The following is a 21204-nucleotide window of genomic DNA, read 5'->3' as shown; positions in this document are numbered from 1 at the left end:
GCACCAAGTTGAGCTTATTTGGTTCCTCCAAAAATGGATTTGGGTTCAAACAGAGCGACCTGGACATCTGTATGACAATTGATGGACTAGAAACTGCTGAGGTAGAGTGATGATGATGGTGGTGGTGATGATGATAATGAGGATGATGGTGGTGATGATGGTAATGGTGGTGGTGGGTGGTGGTGATGATGGTGGTGGGTGGTGGTGGTGGTGGTGGTGGTGGTGGTGGTGGTGGTGGTGGTGGTGATGATGATGATGGAATCACAATTATATATTATTTTTTGACTTACAGAGCACTTCCCTCATGATAACCTTGTGAGGTAGGCAGGAAAAAGAATGTCATTCCCAATTTATAGGTGAGGAAACCAAGTCTCAGAGGCCAAGGTCACACAGCTAGTATGACAAAAACCAGGATTCAAATTCAGTTCTCTCCTGAGAACTGGCCCAGTATATTCTTTTATACTACATGTCCATAGATGGTCATATATAATTTGTATTTATTATTGGTAATGTGAGTCAGTGAGTTTTTGAAACTACTGAATGCTCTAGTGTGGTATTTTCCCATAAAATTGGAAGTTGGGTAGTGCTTAATCATCTTGAATTGTTCACATCCTCAGAATTTCTGAAGGCACCAAATTATTATTGGTCATTCAATGAAAGCCAAAATGATTTGGATTTAAAGACATAGACACTTAGATGGTACAATAGATAGAGATAGAGAGACTCTAGATAGGTGTAGAGTCAGGAAGACTCATCTTCCTGAATTCAAATCTAGCCTTATACACTTACTGGCAGTGTGACCCAGGGCTTAAATTTAACCCAGTTTGCCTCAGTTCCTCATCTTTAAAATGAGCTAGAGAAGGAAATGGCAAACCATTCCATTATCTTTGCCAAGAAAATCCCAAATAAAGTCAAAAAGAGTTGGAAAAGACTGAAGTGACTGAACAAGATGTTAACTCCATTTGAAACACAGTGGGCTTTTTTTAAAGCCTATTTTTTCAGAGCTATATTTCAAGAAATCATAAATGAAAACTTCACAAACCAAAAAGTAAATTGTCATAGCTTTTTGAAAAAGATAAAATGGATGGATGATTAAAATAAAATAATCTAGCCCCCAAATCCTAAATTATCTCACAAAATAAAATTCCAGGCCATTGCCAATTGTCTGGTCACTGGACTTTGATGACTCTGGAAGAGATAATGGAGCTTGTGACTTTGTGCAGTTCTGTCTCACTTAAATCAGTTCATGCAGCAGTCAAGACACTGCACTCATCAAGTCATTGGTCCTCTTCAAGAAAGAAGGAAGAACAATAACAATGGTATAAGATAATAAGATGTTCACATTGATTTTTTTTTTTTAATCTTCATTTTTGTTTATCTTGCTGATCCAACAGACATTTATTAAGTACCTATTATGTGCTAGGGATACAAAGAAAAAATTAAACAGTCTTTGCCTTCAAAGTGCTTATATCTTATCATGATTCTCTCATTTAAACTCTGGTCTTCTGACTCCAAATTCATATCTCCACAAAAACACACTGTTTCTGAACTGAAATGAATTTGGGAATTTCTGAAGGTAATGGAAACTTGTATTTATGCTAGCATTTTAAGAAAAGCTCTTTAATATTGATATAATGATTTACTACTTTTATTTCAGGGGTTAGATTGCATAAAAATGATTGAAGAACTTTCAAGAGTCCTCAAAAAACATTCAGGTACTCTATAAGCTAATTGGATTTTGTTTTCTCTTTATTAAGCTTCTGAATTACCTAAAAAATTCAGCTATATAGCATTGTAATTGAATCTCAAAATATTATTATTTTAAATTTGCCATCTTGATGCTTTTTTGCAAAAATATTTTATTTATTTATGCAAAAAAATGGTTTTGACCTGTTTTAAAAGAAAATAGGAAACCATGAAGGAGCTTCTAATATTTTGTGTGCATCTTTCACTAATTTGGGTTTCAGTTAGAAAACAGGTACCAAAGAGGCATGGCATTTTAGTTTGGAAAAGCTTATGCTTTTACCTACATGAGGCTAAACATAGTATGGAATTTATTAATCTCAAATCAGTTTAAGTCTCTTTGTCCTTAAATATTTAGCATCACTTTAAAATTACCACTATTGTTATAAACATTGGTAAACTCTTTTCCCCCCTTCATAAAAGTACATTGAATTGTTTTCCATACTTTTAGTTAAAGACAGGCATGGCTGTAATGCTTAAATTCATAGTGCATACACCTGCTTTAAGAGTTAAAGTCTTCTTTTCCTTTGTATTCTTTATTTCTAGGAGTTTGAATAAAGACTTTACCTGTCATTGGGGTAACTGGACAAATCTTAAATCTTTTCCTCCCCAAGTTTCTAGTGGAATTGAAAGTTAGCGTGAGTGTCAGTTGGTTTTTCATATATGTACACAGACGTACTTAGGTCTGATCATTGGGGAACCAAGAATTTATTTCAAGTGGGGGAATATTTTTATTTCCAGATAGTGTATACAAATTCTATAGGGTTATATTTTTCAGTAAGACAATTGATGAAATTACAAAAATTTCCCCATCCCAGAAGAACAAACTATATAAAAAGTTTCCTCTTCCAAATTTACTAAACTCTTGAAGAATGGCATTTGTCAAGTTAGATTAGGCAACTGACTGGGAGTATCAACTTTGCCAATAAATCAATATATTTTACATTGAATAATTTAATGTGTAAACCATGACTTGTAACCAATATTCCTATAACCATAAGAAATAAGAATTTCTTATGCAATATTTAATGTTAAAAGTTAAGGATGTATACAAAGTTTTGGATAAATTCAGGAATATGATGATAGCTACAGAATTTTGGCAAAAAAATTTTTTTTTCCTACTATTAAGTTTATGACATTCATTCTTAATACAAATAATTATAATGCACCTGTTATGTACAAAAGCCCTAGAAATATATGCAAATCCTAGGATCACAAATTTAGAGCCAGGAGAAGCCTCAAAGCTCCCTTATTTTACAGCGAAGACAACTAAGGCACAGAGACTTATTCAACGAGTCAGTTTCTGAAATGGGAGAATTATTTTCCTTAAGAAATTTGAGAAAACTTGAATATTGAGGATATAACATGTACACAGCTAAGTAGTGTACAAGTTAGAGTTGTGTGCTTTTGTGTGCTTTTTTTAAAAAATAAGAGCAAAGGAGTCAGTCATCCAAATGGTTCTGCTAAAAATATGAAGACAGAAAAGTCACTAAAAGTGACAGTGGTCAAGATAGGCTTTATGAGGAAGTTAGGCCTTGAAGGAAGAGAATTTCTGAAGGTAGGCAGATGAAGGATTTTCCAGAGTAGAAGGGACATCTTATATACCAATGCAAAAGGAGGAAAGAAGGTAAGTTTAATAGCTAATAATCTATTTTAGCCAGATTTTTATGGGGAGTAAGTAGATTAAGGACAGATTATACTCTTTCTGTGATGTTAAAAAATACAGGCAGTAGAGAGCCACTAATAGTTTTTTATCAGAAATATATGGTCAGACTCGATCAGAGTTTTATAGAATGCAAGAAGAGAGGTTCAAAAGAAGTAAATAACTATTTGTATTGAAGTCAATATTTTTGAAGACCTATTATGTATGTCTATATAATAACCACTGGAGTAAGAAGGTGCTACAAAATAAATAACAGCACAGTTCTTCCTCTCTTGGTCACCTTAACAATCTCATTGAGAAAGTAAGGCATATTAAAAAATGAGCATCAGTCAGTGGGCAGTTATATCAATAAGAATTCAAACAAGAAAGGCACTCTCATTGTTATAGAATGATGGAGCTTGAAATGAAAAAGATTGTGATGAAAGGAGAGTATTCCAGAGTGAGTGGGACAAGAATGATAGCCTTAGCAGTTATTAAACACACATTTGTTAAATATTAGATATCAGCTGGATTTTGGGAATATGAAGAAAGACAAAATATGCTGCCTTCAAAGAGCTTATGTTATAAAAGGAGAGATAACATAGGTGGGCCATAATCTTAGAGGGAAAGCTTCTAGGATCTTAATGGATCAGAAAATATGTATTGCAAAAAGTAACATTTGAAGTAAGTTTTTAAAGGAATCAAGAATCCTGAGACAGGTGAGGAAGTGAGAGCAAGCATTGGGCATCAGGACAACTGCAGAGACAGGGAGACATGAAATGTTTGAGGAATAACAAGTAGGACAGTATAACTAGATCATAGAATCTGTAGAAGGAGAAGAAAGTTTTAGAAGATTACAAATTTAGATGAGATTAAAGAGTTCTAAAATGCTCAAGTTTGTTTGATCTAGGAGAGGTAATAGGTAGCTACTGCAGTATATTGAATAGAAGTGAATGACATGGTCAGATTTATGCTTTAGAAAATCCCTTTGGCAGCTTAATGAATGAACTGCAGGAGAGAGAGCCTTGAAATAGGGAAACCAATAGTTTTTCAGGAGTTGATGAGGGCTTGAGTTAAGAGTGGTCACTCTCAGTAGAGAAGGGAAACATACCAAAGACGCCATTGTAGGTTAAAATGACAGGATTTGATAACTAATTAGATATAGAGAGGAATGAGTTGAGGATGACAATAAAAAAACTTGTATCAGTGGGAAAATGATATGCCCTGGACAATAGTATAATAGGAGAGAATAGAAAAGGGTATAGTTTCATTTGAAAGGTATTAATTTCTATTGTACATAGCAACAAGAAGATTATATGATGATCAATTCTTATGGATGGAGCTTTTCTCAACAATGAGATGAATCAAGCCATTTCCAATGGTCTTGTGATGGAGAGAGCCATCTTCACCCAGACAGAGGACTGTGGAGACTGAGTGTGGATCACAACATAGTATTCTCATATTTTATTATTGTTATTATTTTTTGTTATTTGCTTGCATTTTGTTTTCTTATTTTCTTTCTTTTTGATCTGATTTTTCTTGTGCAGCATGATAAATGTGGAAATATGTATAGAAGAATTGTACATGTTTATATTAGATTACTTGTTGTCGGGGGAGGGGGAGAAAAACTGGAACACAAGGTTTTGCTAAGATGAATGTTAAAAACTATCCATGCATGTGTTTTGAAAATAAAAAGCATTTAAAAAAGAAAAACTATATTTCAAAAAAAAAAACTTAAATAAGATATTAAGTTCTGTTTTAGAAATTTTGAGTTTGAGGTATACACAGGACATTGAGTTCAAAATGTCCACCAAGCACTTGGGATTGGAGCTCACAAGAGAAATTAAATCTGGGATATATAAATCTGGGAATCATCTGCATATTGTGTTTAGTAGAACTCAGGAAAATCAAAAGACCACAAATAATATTGCATAGAGAGAAAAGAGAAGAGGATCCAGCCTAGAGCCTTGTTGAACACTCACAGTAATTAAGCAAAACATGGATGAAGTAGACTAAATAAAAGAGTAGTCAGAAAGGAGAAGCAAAAGAGAATAGTGTCACAAAAAACTCAGAGTGAAGAGAATATCCAAGAAGAAAAAATGATCAATGTCAAAAAACTACAAAAATCAAGGAGGATGAAAATTGAGCAGACCATTAAATGATATCTAAAGCAAGCCATTTGAAATGAATAATTAGGCTGGAAATTAAGTTGCAGCTTTAGAAGAAAGTAGAGGCAGATAGTATAGGCTTTTTCAAGGAGTTTAGCTGATAGAAGGAGAGCTTATAAGATAAGTAGTATCAAATAAGGGTTTTTAAAGTTTGGACAAAAGGTTGATATGTTTCTAGGCAACAATGTAGAGGAGAGACTGAAAATTAGAGTGGCGTTGACAGAGGAGGAAACCAGCTGAATTAGATGAGAAGAGAAATAATCAAAGATTCATATAGAGGAGTTGGCCTTAGTGAGTAGGTCTGCTTCTTTAGAGAAAATATGGGAGAACCATATTAAAGTATTATTAGAAGGGTGTGTGATGATGAAAGGGGCGGGGGAAAGAATCCCTCAGTGAATGGCTTCAATTTGGGGGTAAGGGAGGGTAGAAGCTGTATAATATATTTATAGCTTATAAGGTTAGCAGACTGTGGTACTGGGAGGAGGCTTGCAAAGAGATGAGGAAAATTGGAAAAGCCACTGTGTTGAGTGGGGAAAAAAATCAGTTAGGGTAGAGTAATGCCTTGTTACAGTGAAAGCCCAATTAAGATTAGATCACATAAATTTGTAGTGGATCCAATCAGCAGTTGTGACTTCTAACTTCACTCAGCAACCCACAAATAAGAATGAAGGAGGCAGATAGTAGAGTAGTATAGCTGTTGAGTTTTTAGCAAAGCATAATCAGTAACAAGACGAGGTCAGGAGATTCAATAATAGGAGATAATGTAGAACTAAATTGGTTTACCACAGAGTAAGATTGGGAAGGAAAACAGTGTTCCAAAATATTAATCTGGCTATAGTAGATTTCATTTTAAAGAACAGTGGGAGAAAAGATCTTGAAAACTATATCTTAAAGAGGAACATTGTTAAACAGGAGCATGTCATGAGAAGGATGACCAGACTGATGAGACTTAAAATAACATCATAGGAGGAATAGTTAAACAAAGTAGTGCTGTTTAGCTTAAAGAAAATGGAAGCAACACTATAACTTGAAGATTGAAGAGACATAATTAACTGTTTGAAGATACTTGAAAAGTTATTTCTTTTTTTATAGTGTGTTTTTCCAAATACATACATAGTTTTCAGCATTCACCTTTGCAAAACCTTGTGTTCCGAATTTTTTTCCCATCTCCTCCCTTCCCAAGACACCAAACAATCTGATATAAATTAAACATGTGCAATTCTTCTACGCATATTTTCATATTCATCATGCTGTGCAAAAAAAAATCAGATCAGAAGGAGGGGGAAAAAAAGATGAAAATTGTCTTCTGTAATGTATATTGAGTTTCCATAGTTCTCTCTCTAGATGTGAATGGCACTTTCCATCACAAGTTTATTGGAATTGCCTTGAATAACCCCATTGTTGAGAAGAGCCAAATTCATCACAGTTGATCATCACATTATCTTGTTACTGCATACAATGTTTTCTTGATTCTGGTCACTTTACTTATCATCACTTCATATAAGTTTAGGCTTTTCTGAAATTAGCTTGCTCATCATTTCTTATAGAACAATAATATTTCATTGTATTCATATACCAATAACTTATTTCAGCCATTTCCCCAACTGTTGAGCATCCACTCAATTTTCAGTTCCTTGCCTCTACAAAACAAAAGGCTGCTACAAACATTTTTGCGTGTCTGCGTCCCTTTCCCTTTTTTATGATCTTTTTGGAATACAGATCCAGCAGAGACATTGCTGGATCAGAACTATGCATGTATTGATAACCTTTTAGGCATAGTTTCAAATTACTCTCCAGAATGGTTGAATCATTCACAACTCTATCAACAATGTCTTAGTGTCACAGTTTTCCCACATCCTCTCCAACATTTATCATTATCTTCTTCTGTCATCTTGGGCCAATCTGAGAGGTGTGAAATAGTCCCTTAGAATTGTCTTAATTTTCATTTCTCTAATCTTAATTTTTTTTTGAGAGATTTAGAACATTTTTTCATATGACTTAGAAATGGCTTTAATTTCTTCCTCTGAAAATTGACTGTTCTTATCCTTTGACCATTTATCAATTGGGAATGGCTTGTATTCTTATAAATTTAAGTCATTTCTCTTTATATTTTAGAAATTAGGCCTTTTTCAGAAACTCTGGCTATAAAAACTGTTTCCCAGTTTTCTGCTTCCCTTCTAATCTTGGCTATATTTGATTTTGTTTGTGCAAAAACTTTTTAATTTAATGTAATGAAAATTATTCATTTTGCATTTCATAATGTTCTCTAATTCTTCTTTAGCCATAAATTCTTCCCTTCTCCACAGATCTGAGACATAGACTATCTCTTTTTCTCCTAGTCTGCTTATACTTTCATCCTTTATGTCTAAATCAGTAATCCATTTTGACCTCATCTTGGTATAGGGTATTAGATATTGATCAATGCCTAGTTTCTGTCATATGATTTTCTAGTTCTCGGAAATTTTTGTAAAATAGTGAGTTCTTATCCCAAAAGCTAGAATCTTTGGGTTTACCAAACACTAAATTACTATAGTCATTGACCATTGTGTTTTCTGTACCTAGCCTGTTCCATCGATTCCCTACTCTGTTTCTTAGCCATTACCAAATGGTTTTGATGACCATTGCTTTATAATACAGTTTTAGGTCTGGTACATCTAAACCACTTCCTTTGCATTTTTTTTTTCCATTAATTCCCTTGGAAGTTTTGACCTTTTGTTCTTTCAGATGAATTTTGTTGTTATTTTTTCTAGTTCTACAAAATAATTTCTTAGCAGCATGATTGGTATGGCACTAAATAAGTAGGTTAATTTAGGTAGAATTATCATTTTTATTATATTAGTTCAGCCTGCCTATGAATACTTGATATCCTTCCAATTGTTTAGATATAACTTTATTTGAGTGAAAAGAATATTTTGTAATTATGTTCATGTAATTTCTGGCTTTGTCCTGGCAAATATTTCATAATTGACTCCCATATTTTATATTGCCTATAATTATTTTAAATGGGGTTTCTCTTTCTATCTTTTGCTCTGCTGGGCTTTATTGGTAACTTATAGAAATGTTAGTAATTTGTATGGGTTTATTTTATATTCTACAACATTACTAAAATTGTTTATTATTTTTAGTAGTTTTTTAGTTGATTCTCTAAATATACCATCATGTCATCTGCAAAGAATGATAGTTTTGTTTCCTCAATATTTAATCTCTTCAATTTCTTCTCTTATTACTAAAACTAACGTTTCTAGTACAACACTGAATAATAGTAGTGTAATGGGCAATTTTGTTTCATCTCTGATTTTATTGAGAATGTTTCTAGCGTATCCTCATTACATATAATACTTGCTGATAGTTTTAAATAGATGCTACTTATCATTTTAGAAAAAGTTCATTTATTCCTATGTTCTCTAGTGTTTTTATTAGTAATGGGTGTTATATTTTGTCAAATGCTTTTCTGCATCTATTAAGGTAATCATATAATTTCTGTTAGTTTTATTATTGATATGGTCAATTATGCTGATAGTTTTCCTGATATTGAACCAACCGTGAATTCCTGGTATAAATCCCACTTGGTCATAGTGTATTATCCTGGTGATAAGTTGTTATAATCTCGTTGCTAATATTTTACTTAAGATTTTTGCATCAATATTCATTGAGAAGATTGATCAATAATTTTCTTTCTCTCTTTTTGCTCTTCCAAAAAAATTCTTATTTCAAAATGAAGCTAAACTTAGTCAATGTGGCTCCAGGAGGGAATGTTAGGGCTAGTACAGAGAAGTTTTAGGGGAGTAGATTTTGACTTAGTATAAGGAAGAATTTAATAGTTATTGGCGCTTTGTAAAAGTGAAATGAGCTATCTGGTAGGATAATTCATCTCAGTCACTAAAGATGGTCTTTGAAGAGATTAAATGAAGTTACATAGGAAAAATATTTTTCAAGTAAGAGTTGATCTTAAGCATCTCTGTGGTCTCCTCTGACTGTTACTATAGATTTTCTGATCAGATTAAGTAATTTTGAACTTAATCCATAAAATTTTAGATAATTATTTAAAATTTTATATAAATGTGAGTAACAGCTATTGAAGAGTTTTACAAAGCAGAGTGTATAAAGAAAATTCATCTTACAGAGTTAAGGACGAATTAGATTGACAGAAGACTATACAATAATCCTTACAAAAGTTAATGGGTACAGTGATTAGAGTTGTTGCTTTAGCAATGAAGGAATAATTAAAAAGATCCTAAAAGCTACAAATTGGTTGTAATTGTAGGAGATAAAGAAAAGGTGTGTCCAAGCTGATATATTATTAACTGGTAGTGTTTTGACCAAATGAAAGCTGTAAAGGAGCTTTAATTTGGCTAAGAGTTTATGGTAAAAAAAATATAACATCCATGTTATATTTCCACTAGGCAGTTGGAGGCACAGTACTAGAATTTGGACTGAAGAGGGAGAATTCATGTAAATAAGAATGATAGTTGGAGCCTTGAAGAGTATCAAGACAGAAAAATCTTTGGTGAGCCTGGATTAACATTCTCTATGATAGTAGGAAGAAGAATGGTTAGGGAGAAAAACTAAGGAAGGTATTGGAAAGATTTTGTGCGGTGGCATGAAAGTAAAGGGAGGAAAGGATTTTGATACTTTTGGTCACAAATAGTGAGGACAGAGAAAAATCAGTAACAGTTAAAGAGGTCATTAATAATTTGTGATAGTTAATTCTGTAGAGTGGCAGGGATAGCCAAACGATAGAAAATCTAGAGGGGGGGAAGGAGAGAAGAATCAAGAAATAACCACTCTTTGAAGTTTGACATTAAAATGAAAGTGAGAGATAAAATCTATAATAGCCAGAAGGGACAGCAGGAACAAAAAAGATAAGAATTTTTTTTTTCCCCAGCAGAATAGGAGAGAATCATATGTATTCTAAGGCAGAAAATTTAAAAAGGAAAGGATTAAACATACATACTAGAAGAAAAAAGGGACAAGTATGGGAGCAAATGAATTGGTGCTCTTAATCAGTTCCCAAATCTGCCCAGATATCATCACAGTTGGCATTTTCTTTGACATTCTTCAAAGAGAGATGAATGTTCCCAAACAAGGGAATTTACTTCCTTCCTCATGTTTGCTTTTCTAGGTGGGGGAAACCAGGTATCACCAAATGATTAAATTTGTTTGTTTTCAGCTAGCTAAATCTGTGTTTAAAATGGACTTCTCTAATATATTTGAAAGTTTTGTATTGGGGCAATAAGCAAAATTAAACACAAGACTTTTCCTAATTGTTGTGCTCCACATTTTCTATGTTTAACCAAGGTAAATAAAGTGATATAGTATGGGGTCATTTTTAATTACAGAACAATACTATGTTATTAAAGTGAATTTCTGTCTATAGACTGTTTGATGATGTTATATGAAATGATGTTGAATAATAACATTAAATGATAGTTAAATTTCTCATCGTAGGACTCAGAAATGTCTTGCCCATTACTACAGCAAAAGTACCCATTGTCAAGTTTTTCCATGTGAGAAGTGGTCTTGAAGTGGATATTAGTTTGTATAACACATTGGTAAGATTCTGTGCAAATATTTTCCTTAATTTGTAGACAAGTAAGACTTCATTTCCTTAGGCTTTTAAAATTTGTTTTTGTTCATATTAGCATCAATTTAAATACTGCCATTTTTTGAAGCATTTTCTGCTATTTAAATGGAAAAGTGTAATGATTCTGCCAGCCCATATTTTAAATTATATGTTTAAAATAAAACAAATCAACAAAATACTTCTTATAAAAGTGGGATACTAAGGCATTTCCCCAGTTCTTGATCATTTTTTCCTTTATATTTCATTTTGTGTATTGAACATATTTTTCCCTAGTAACGCAGTTTTATATTTCTTCTTAATTCTGAAATGAATAATATTATCTCCTCTATTGCAACCTTTTTTTTCCCCTTCAATTATATGATTGCCTTTCATTGTAGTTTCTTTTCCTGTTTTAACAGGCCCTTCATAATACCAAGCTTTTAGCTGCTTATTCTGCCATTGATCCCAGAGTGAAATATTTGTGCTATACTATGAAGGTGTTTACAAAGGTGAGCAGTGTAAAAGAATACCCATTATGAATTATTAGGAAATAAAATTATCTTAGTCTTTTAAATAACTTTTGTAATCATTATAAATTTTTTTTAATTTCAGAGCTGATGTTAGCCTTTTTCCTTTAAATAGATGCAGTTTATTATGGAGTAGTTGCATGGGGAAAACTGAACTAGATTAAGACTACCTAGTTTTAAGTGCTTTCTTGCCAGCTATAAAACCTGATCATTGCTGATTTCCTCATTTGTAAAATGAAGATACCTCACAGACCTTTGCAAAACTCACATTAGATTTTTTTTCCTATATTTTATTGCTTTGGATATCATTTATGATGGAGTAAATAGAACACATTGGTTCAATAAAAAAAGAAGGCTGTTAATTCCATTTTTCCTTTTTCCATTCCTTGTAGATGTGTGATATTGGTGATGCATCAAGAGGAAGTTTGTCATCATATGCATATACTCTTATGGTGCTTTACTTTCTACAACAAAGAGATCCACCAGTTATTCCAGTTCTTCAAGAGGTGGGCTAGGGAAGTACTGTGGGACTATATAATCGCATAAAATTCCCTGGTTTTGTTGTTAACTTTTTAATATAATTTTCCTGAAAGCCATTGTTCAGATTTTGAATTTGATTCATGGAGATTTGATCCCTTTAAGAACCAAGGATGGACAAGAACAGTAATAAAATCTATCCTTAACATCACTGCCCAAGTCATCTTCTAATCTAATATTTCTCTTCGTCTTGTTCAAGATTTTGTTATTCCCCATTGCCTTAAAGATAAAAGACATAAGGCCCCTTCATAATCTACTATTGGGGAAGGAGTAGAAAGGGCATAGATTGGTGTCTATAAAAACCTAAGTTTAAATATTACCTCCTCTTAGCAGATAAATGACCATGAACAAGTCTTTAAAATTCCCTGATTCTCAGTCCCTTTTGCAAAATAAGAGTGATAGGTGTTTTTTTCTCAATAATAATTGTGAGAGTCAAATGAAATGTGAAACCTCAAAGTGCTCAGTGATTATTGATATCTGTGCTTTACTTACCACTTCTGGTAGAAATGTCCTCTATAAGATTCCTTCCACATTTCATTTTCATTGAAGTATTCTGTGATAATTCTTCCGTATTGGTAAAGGAACACAAATGCACAATCTTTCCTTTCCTTTAAGGACAAATTCAGGTTGTCCCTCTTCCATAAAGCCTCTTCTCTTCCTAACCAAAAGTGATTTCACATTCTTCACATCTTTGATAATAATCTATCTGACTTCTCCTATGAATGTATCATTTTAATTTGTATCATATTTGTGTGCATGTGTTATTTTCCCTTTCCTCAAATTACAAGTTCCTAGCATCGTGCCTTGGATACTTAATAAATGTATCAATTGAACAAATATTTTTAAAACCAATTTTAGATATACGAAGAGGAAAAAAGACCTGAAATAATTGTCGATGGTTGGAATACTTATTTTTTTGATCGAATAAATGAATTGGTATGTATTTTCAGGTGTTTTTTTTCCTTGTATTTTGCTAGTATAATAAAGTTAATGTAAATATTTTAAAGCATGGACTATTTTGGGTAAATGAGCTGAAGTTGGATAGAATAGGTTAATTATACAATTGTTACCAGAATGTATTCTTTAAATTTGAATTAAATTATTTTACTTTGGCTCAGGGAACATTAACAAGAAAAAGAGAGAACTGTTTTAATGCTAGCTATTTATAGCCAAACCATTCTATATGGATTAAAGATTTGGTAAACATATTGTCTCAATTTTTTTTTCAGCATTTAGGAAAACCTACTTTAGCATAGAGATCTATTTTATAGACTAAAAATTAAAAATTTTTATATAACATTGATATATATCATATAAAATTGTTTGAAATATGCTTCTAGTTTTTTCACCATTAAACTATAGAATATAGTCTTAGAAGTTTTCTTTAGTACCTCAAAGGGACTGTATAGAAATTAATAAATAAATGAAATCTATCTTCAAAAACATGAAAGAAAAGCTTCAATTAATTAAAATTTTTTAGGAAAAGTCTTTCAGTCTTTTGATTTAGACTAAGGAGATTATGGATAAAGTTGTAAACTACTTATATTTGATACCTTAAAAGAATATGACTTATTCCTCTTGGTGATTTCTAGCCAGTCTTTTGGCCAGAACATGGAAAAAATACAGAATCTGTTGGGGAACTGTGGCTGGGACTCCTTCGATTTTATACAGAAGAATTTGATTTTAAAGAACATGTTATTTGTATCAGGAGAAGAAGTCTACTTACAACTTTCAAGAAGCAATGGACTTCAAAATACATTGTTATTGAAGGTATACATCAAAACTGTATAAAATTGACTGCAAAAATCTGTGAAGAGAATACAAACTGTAATGACTGTTTAACACATCTTATCTATTTGGATAGGTATCTTTTTAATATAGGCAGTGAAAACTTAAGGACTACATTGTCAAATTCACTTTCAAAAATTGCATACCTCAAATTTAGAGAATTTGGATGTTTGTTATTATCATTCTGTATCTAGTCTCATATCCTAAAATTAAAGAATTTTTCATTAATCTTTAAGGCCTGTTCCTCTAACATTCCATTAATTTTGTGGAAACAGGTCATTTAAAATGGAATATTTAAGTCATCTTTATGTGCTACTCTTAACTCATTTAAATGTGCTGTAATGATCTTTGCAAGTTTTGCTGGCAATGATGTGAGGAAAGATGGGGAACATATAGAAAAAAAATTATAAAATTAGATGCATGAAAACTATTTTTGTTTGACCAAAACTTTAACTAGATTGCCAGTCTTCCTCTGTAGTGTGCACACAATAGGTGATACAGGTAATTAGATAGCAAGAGAGTTTGATACTTTAGGTTTTTTCACTTTCAACATTATGTTGGGACTTACTTTGCATGCTTCAGTTTTATTATTAATATATTAAGAGTACATTGGAAAGTTATTTATTCCTCTATACACAAAATATAAACAATAACAAATAGTGACTGATTTTATATTATTGTTTACTGAAACAACCAGGGCATCATAGTTGGAATCTATAACATAAGCAAAATTACATGTCAGTTTTAATGCTAGCACTGGAAAGGAACAAGACAATTTATGTTGCTTTATGTTTTTACTGAAATGAATGACCATTCCTTAGAACAAGTAACTACTGGTTTTTGTAATATTAAAAACATATCTTTAAGGGAGATAATAAGACATGTTAAAAATAAAAACTTGAAGATATTATTCCCTTGCCCTCTTTGAAAGTAATTGACATTTACAGTAATAACTGTAAATTCCATCAAATAACTTAATTAAAGTTTGGTAGGATTTTATCTGAAATTAAAGGAAATAGATTTTAGAGAATTCTTCAATCCCAAATTTATGTATAGGATATGGATTTTGTAATACATGTAGTTTTTTTTTTTTTTTCATGGATTTTGTTATATGAACAGATTTTTCTGCTTAGAAACTTTGATTTGTTTAATATAGTAGACTTAAGAAAAAGGTAGAAGAATTAAGGGTATATGAAACATTTTTCACAATATTCTTCCACCACTGAGTATTTATTTAATAGTGATAGTACAATACTCTCAAACTTAGGTACCAAAATTGTACTAATAATAGTTCACATTCCTGGTTATACTTTAATCTAGAATTGAACCCATGTTATTAATTTTTATAATGTTCTAGTTTTTCATAATATAGAACCATATACTTTGAGCTCTCATTTCTCTCACTTATCTTCCAATAACAGATCTGAAATGGAAAATGGGAACTTAAAACTAAAATCAAATTGTATAGCAGAGAGACATTTTTATGGGAGAGATTTTTTTCTGAGGGAGAAGAATAATTTTATTTGTTTTCAAGATGAAAGCAAATTGATCTATACATATTCTCAAATTATAAATAGCAAATAAAATGAGGAAGAGAAGGAAATACTTTATATTTTTCTTGCTAATTGAGTAGATATATTTTGTCTACTACTTCCTCTTCTCTCTATATTTGTTAATTTTTTTTTTCTTTTGGATTACAAATTCTGATAATGGAAACTATTTTAATAAAAACATAACAACTCTTCACAATATGCCTCTGTTAATTTTGTGAAGTAACCTTTATCAAAAAATTTTCTTCACTTAGATCCCTTTGATTTGAATCATAATCTTGGTGCTGGATTATCAAGAAAAAGTAAGTTACTTTGTTTGGAAATATATTAAATTCTGTATTTCTTTTAATATGTTTAACCTAATTTTTTTTTTTTAATTTCTTCTTAGTGACAAATTTTATAATGAAGGCTTTTATCAATGGTAGAAGAGTATTTGGTATCCCAGTAAAAGGATTCCCTAAAGAATATCCTTCAAAAATGGTAAGTATCAGTTTTGGAAATAATGAAAATAACTAGAAATTTTTTTTTAAATGTTTTTTAAATTCTTATTGGTTGTAATGGTTGAATGCTCTGAAAGCCTAATTTTTATATTTAACTTAAAACTTAAAACATTTATCTCCAAAGAAATTTTTGCACCATTTGTTTATGATTAATAGGATGGTAGACTGTAATTATTGCTTGTTCTCAGGAGTCAAAATTTTAAGGTGTGAATAAATGGTCATTAACATCTTAGTCTCTTGAGCATTGGCTCTGTATTACTTTTCTCAAGTTAGGTGGTGATGGGACACAGTCTTATATGTCCATCTCTTCCTTTCATGTTCAGCCTTGCCAGATCCAATGTCAGTTTTTTTTACCTATAGTGATGGGGAAATAATGCCTGAAGATGTGAAGAGCTTTATTTATACACAAGAATAGACCAAGTTTCATTTCCTATATTGTCATGATAGAGTTAAGCCCTTTTACACTATTATGATTGTTCACCTGTTCAGGCAAATGATCTGATAGTATTTCATCTAAACTGTGAGCAACCAGCTAATGAAGATTTAGAGCTACAAACTTTAGAAGGGTAGCTAAGCATTAATATCTTCTTCTATTAAATGATAACTTTTGTGGTTAAAGAAAATAAAAGCATGTTTTCTTTGTGCAATCTTAAATTTGTTTATTATTTATTATAATCTTAGCATTGCATCTCTATATACCACAAAAGTGACGAATCTTTTTTCTGCCAAGGGTCAGTTAACATCATTCATAAACTATACAAAATTATCAACTTATAAAAACTCAAGCAGTGGGAGGTTGTTATACTTAGCTTTCAGCTAATAAATGATTTCATAGGCTTTATGTGGCCCATGGGCAGAATGTTGCCTACCCTGATATACGGTATAGAACACAAAGAGAGAATTATACCTGAAATCTTGAATTTCTCCCATACCACTTACTGTTGATTAGATGTTTGCAATATTTTTCTTTGACATGGAAGCTCTGAAATTTGCTTTTCTCAGGTTTCTTTCAGGAGATAATCAGTTTAAATACATCCTCAGACACTTATTAGCTATGTGACTCCAGGCAAGTCACTTTATTTGCCTCAGATTCCTCAACTGTAAAATGGGAATAATGACAGCAAAACCTCCCAGGGTTGTTGAAAGGATCAAATGAGATAATTTATGTGTAAAGAAATTCATACAATGCCTAGCATGTAGTAGACACTATATAAATGCTTTTTCCCTTAACCTCTTCCCCACCCTAAGTTATCTTATATTTAAATATGTTTATTTGCATTTTCCTTATATTTATCACCCTCATATATGTATCTTTCTCAAAACTCAAAACTCCCACAGCAGTAGAGACCCCAGTGCTTTTCAAGAAACCCAGGCCATTTGGTCTTAGGATCGATATGGTCATTTTAGGAATGTAAGTTGCTGGGAGTGACTGGTGTAATCTTGGAAAATGGTGGGGGAGGAGTTAGGCCTGATAATCTTTATTCCACTAAGCTATCCTTCAAGGTATCTGACTTGTTATCCAGAAGTTTAGGCTACTGTCTTATACCGGGACCTAAATAATTAATATGCCTTAGTTTCAAGAATCTTGCAGTAGAAAGTCCTACTCTTGCCTGATAATAACCTTTATGATGAAAAGTATTAGCATATCCTTGTTCCTGGATTCCCATAATGTACTTGCTGACATAATATCCATGGGAGTTTGCTCTCCCAGAGGACCCTCCTCTGCCTCCTCCCTACTTCTCTAGATCCTGTCCTTGCTGTCCTTGTCCCTCACCTCTGACTTTTTAAGTAGTATCTCTTCACTCTCAGCTTCCCATTAGACTCTTTTGGTTAGCCCATGTGCTTTTCACAGAAAGGACTCCTTGTGGCTATGAAAATCCCTTTATGAGTTTTTTCACATTCCAAACCATTCTTCCAACCTAATGCTTCATCAATATATTATGAAGTCATTGAGAGTAAAGATTATTTTCTATTTTCATCCCTAGTACTTAGAATAGCACTTAAAACAAAAAAGGTATTTAATATGAATGCTTATTGCTACTGAAAATAGAAATGCATGCTGCTAAATAATATCCAAGACCCTTGATTTTTCAAATTGATCCTAATCCAGAATTTCACTAAGTTATATTCTTTTAGGAATATTTTTTTGACCCAGAAGTATTAACAGAAGGAGAATTGGCACCAAATGACAGATGTTGCAGAATTTGTGGTAAAATTGGACATTTTATGAAAGACTGTCCCATGCGAAGAAAGTAAGTTATTGTTTTACAAAGTGGGGGTTTCCTTTTATTCACTTTTATAAATGAGCTAAGTCCAAGATGAGAAATTCAGGCCATTAGTAGTTGTTCAGTCATTTCTGATTCTTTTGTGACCCTGTTTTAAGTTTCCTTGGTAAAGATATTGAAGGGGTTCCCATTCCTTCTCCAACTCATTTTCTAGATAAGGAAGCTGATGTAAAGAGGACTAAATGGCTTAAGATCACATAGTTAGTATCTAAGGCCAGATTTGAACTTAGGATTTCCTGACTCCAGGCTCAGTGATTTTTCCATTGTACTACCTAGCTGCCCCTCAGTAGCCATATGAAAAAATGCTCCAAGTTACTAATAATTAAAGAAATGCAAATGGAAGCAATTGATGATCACCCCCACCCCCAGGGTAAAATTACAGTTATTAGAGAGGCTTCCAGAAAATGGGCACATTAATGCACTGTTGATAAACTGGTATGTGAATTGATGTAAATGTTCTGGAAATTAAACTAGCTATTCTGGAAAGTGATATGAAATTGTTCCAATAAAGTCATTAAATTACTCATATCTTTTGACACAGTGATACCATTATTAGGCCTGTACTCCAAAGAGATCAAAGAAAGAGGAAAAAGATCCATATATTGAAATATAAATATAAATATATAGACAAACACACACACCAGCACAGATAACTGACCTGATTTGGTAAAAAGCTAAAAAATCCATGAGAACAAAACTATTTATCATGTCTTAATATTATTATGTATGTATCACAGTGGGTATGTAATATAAATGTGTGTACATATGTATTCTGTACAGGCACATACTTTTAGCAATGGCAAAATCTATAAACAAAGAAAATGCCTATCAGTTGGAGTGAACAAATTGGTATATGAATTAAATGGAATACTATTTCCTTGTAAGAAATTATTAAAGGGATAATTTCAGATAAGCCTGGGAAGTCATCTGTGAACTGATACAAAATGAAATAAGCAGAACCAAAAGAACAATTTCCACAATAAGATGCAATATTGGAAAGAAAAACAATCTTGAAAAACTTAGGGACTCTGGCCAGTGTGGTCACTGTTCACTGTTCCAGAGGACCAATGGTGAATTGGATTCAGGATATCATATGAGAAATATATTTTTAGAAATGGCCTGTGGAGGAATTTGTTTTGATTATTCATATTTTTATAAGATGTAGAGATGGGGAGGAAGAATAATAATTCTTAATTGAAAAAGTTTATATGTGTGTGTATATGTATATGCGTATGTATTCCCCTTTCCCCCACAAAAAAGGAGAACTGGGGAAAATCCTAGTACTATAAATTATGTTAACATTTAAGGGAGAATAATATTTACTTAAAAATTATATCCTTAGTTAAAAGAGATCCATTATAACTGCTTGAAAATAAAATACAGTTCTCATTATTCAGATGAAAGAAGCCCAGGTCACTTATTTTTATTACCAACCTCACAACTTTCCCCATCATAGGTCAAAACCCTATTAAGTATTATCAGGAGAATTTGTTATTTACTGGTCATACCATTTGGATTTAGAACTGTATTTTCCCCTTTTTCAAAAAAAACTTTTACCTCCCTTTACCCTATTTCTTTTGCAAGGCTAACCAAAATGCAGAGGTCAGTGTTGAAAACAGTTGCAGAGGAGCAGACTAAAGACTTGTCTCTTTTCTGTTGAGACACAACAAAATGCTCCAAGTAGCTAGCTGATCATTTATAAATCCAATATATAATTTCAGTATGGTTATGTATGATTTCTGCATAAGTACCTGTAAGAAATGGCTTTTTGAGAAATTCAGATGCCTCATACTTCTTTAACTATTGACAGCCAGGTCCATAGTGGAAAGAGAAGTGGACCTGGAATCAGGATATCCTGAGTTCAAACCCAATCTCAGAAATTAATTCTGTGACCCTGAACAAATCATTTAACCTTTAGATTCCTCACTTTTCTCAACTGTAAAGTGGGAATGGTAGTAGTATTTACCTCACAGAGTTGTTAAGAGCAAATAAGATAATGTTTGTAAAGCACTTAGCACCATGTCTGGCACATATCACCTTGGGTAATTCACATAATTTGATTGTAAGTTTTCTCATCAGCCCTTCAGAATTATGGTTGGTCATTACATTAATCAGGGTTCTTAAAAAGTCCTTCATGGTTGTTTTCTTTTTCAGTGTTATAGTTATTATATAAATTGTTATATATAAAGATGTTTTCCAAGTTCTGTTCACTCATTCATGTAAATCTCCCCCCAGTTTCTCTGATTCCATCTTTTTCTCTAAAATACTTGTGTTTAGAACTAAGTAGGTATCTTAATGTAAGTTGAAGGGAGTTCTGCCCTAACTCAAAGATTGTGCAAAAATTGAGCTACTGCTAGATTTGATTGATTGTAGATGGATTACAGTATGGTGCATTTGAAGGCTCTTGAATGTAATTTAAAATGCTTAATAAAAATATATTTTTTTTAGTATAAAGTATAAAAAAAATAAATTGTTGAGGGAGGGGTTAAGATTAATGTCAAGTTTTTCATAGTATAATTTATGCTGTTGTAATACTTTTATACAGAGTGAGGCGCCGGCATGATCATGAAGATATTAAAAACCAAAGATATCCTGAAAACAATGAAAAAAGAAACAAAGAAGACAAAGAAATTCAAAATAAAAGCACAGAAAGAGAAATGCTGGTAAAAGAGGGGAAATTGCAGAGTACACCTCAGAAAAACAAACAAGGAAGAGGAGTAGTACTGGAAGTGGGAAGAGACAAAGTTTCCAGGCAATCATTAGAAAAATGGAAGCGACAAGATGATAAAGACTTAAGAGAAAAACGTTGTTTTATTTGTGGAAGAGAAGGACATATTAAAAAAGATTGCCCACAGTATAAAGGAGCTACAGGTATGGTAATAATAATAATAACTTAATATT

The 21204-nt window shown here is 32.2% G+C and overlaps 1 protein-coding gene across 8 annotated transcripts in view; it reads left to right on the top strand.

Moving 5' to 3' along the window:
• TUT7 (terminal uridylyl transferase 7) overlaps positions 1 to 21204 on the top strand; it is an 86858-nt gene that overhangs the window by 42175 nt on the left and 23479 nt on the right. For all 8 annotated transcript variants that reach the window (XM_074281656.1, XM_074281660.1, XM_074281655.1 and 5 more), the window contains 11 exons: positions 1 to 101; positions 1658 to 1715; positions 11002 to 11105; positions 11536 to 11625; positions 12036 to 12149; positions 13039 to 13116; positions 13773 to 13950; positions 15773 to 15820; positions 15907 to 15998; positions 18155 to 18270; positions 20849 to 21174. In XM_074281656.1, the coding sequence (XP_074137757.1) occupies positions 1 to 101; positions 1658 to 1715; positions 11002 to 11105; positions 11536 to 11625; positions 12036 to 12149; positions 13039 to 13116; positions 13773 to 13950; positions 15773 to 15820; positions 15907 to 15998; positions 18155 to 18270; positions 20849 to 21174 (1305 nt within the window). The remainder of the gene's footprint in view (positions 102 to 1657; positions 1716 to 11001; positions 11106 to 11535; positions 11626 to 12035; positions 12150 to 13038; positions 13117 to 13772; positions 13951 to 15772; positions 15821 to 15906; positions 15999 to 18154; positions 18271 to 20848; positions 21175 to 21204) is intronic.

This window comes from Sminthopsis crassicaudata, chromosome 1, assembly GCF_048593235.1.
Source record: "Sminthopsis crassicaudata isolate SCR6 chromosome 1, ASM4859323v1, whole genome shotgun sequence".
In the NCBI taxonomy this organism is placed as follows: Eukaryota; Metazoa; Chordata; class Mammalia; order Dasyuromorphia; family Dasyuridae; genus Sminthopsis; species Sminthopsis crassicaudata.
Note: the sequence above shows the minus strand (reverse complement) of the source record. Positions and strands in the feature narration are given on the sequence as shown.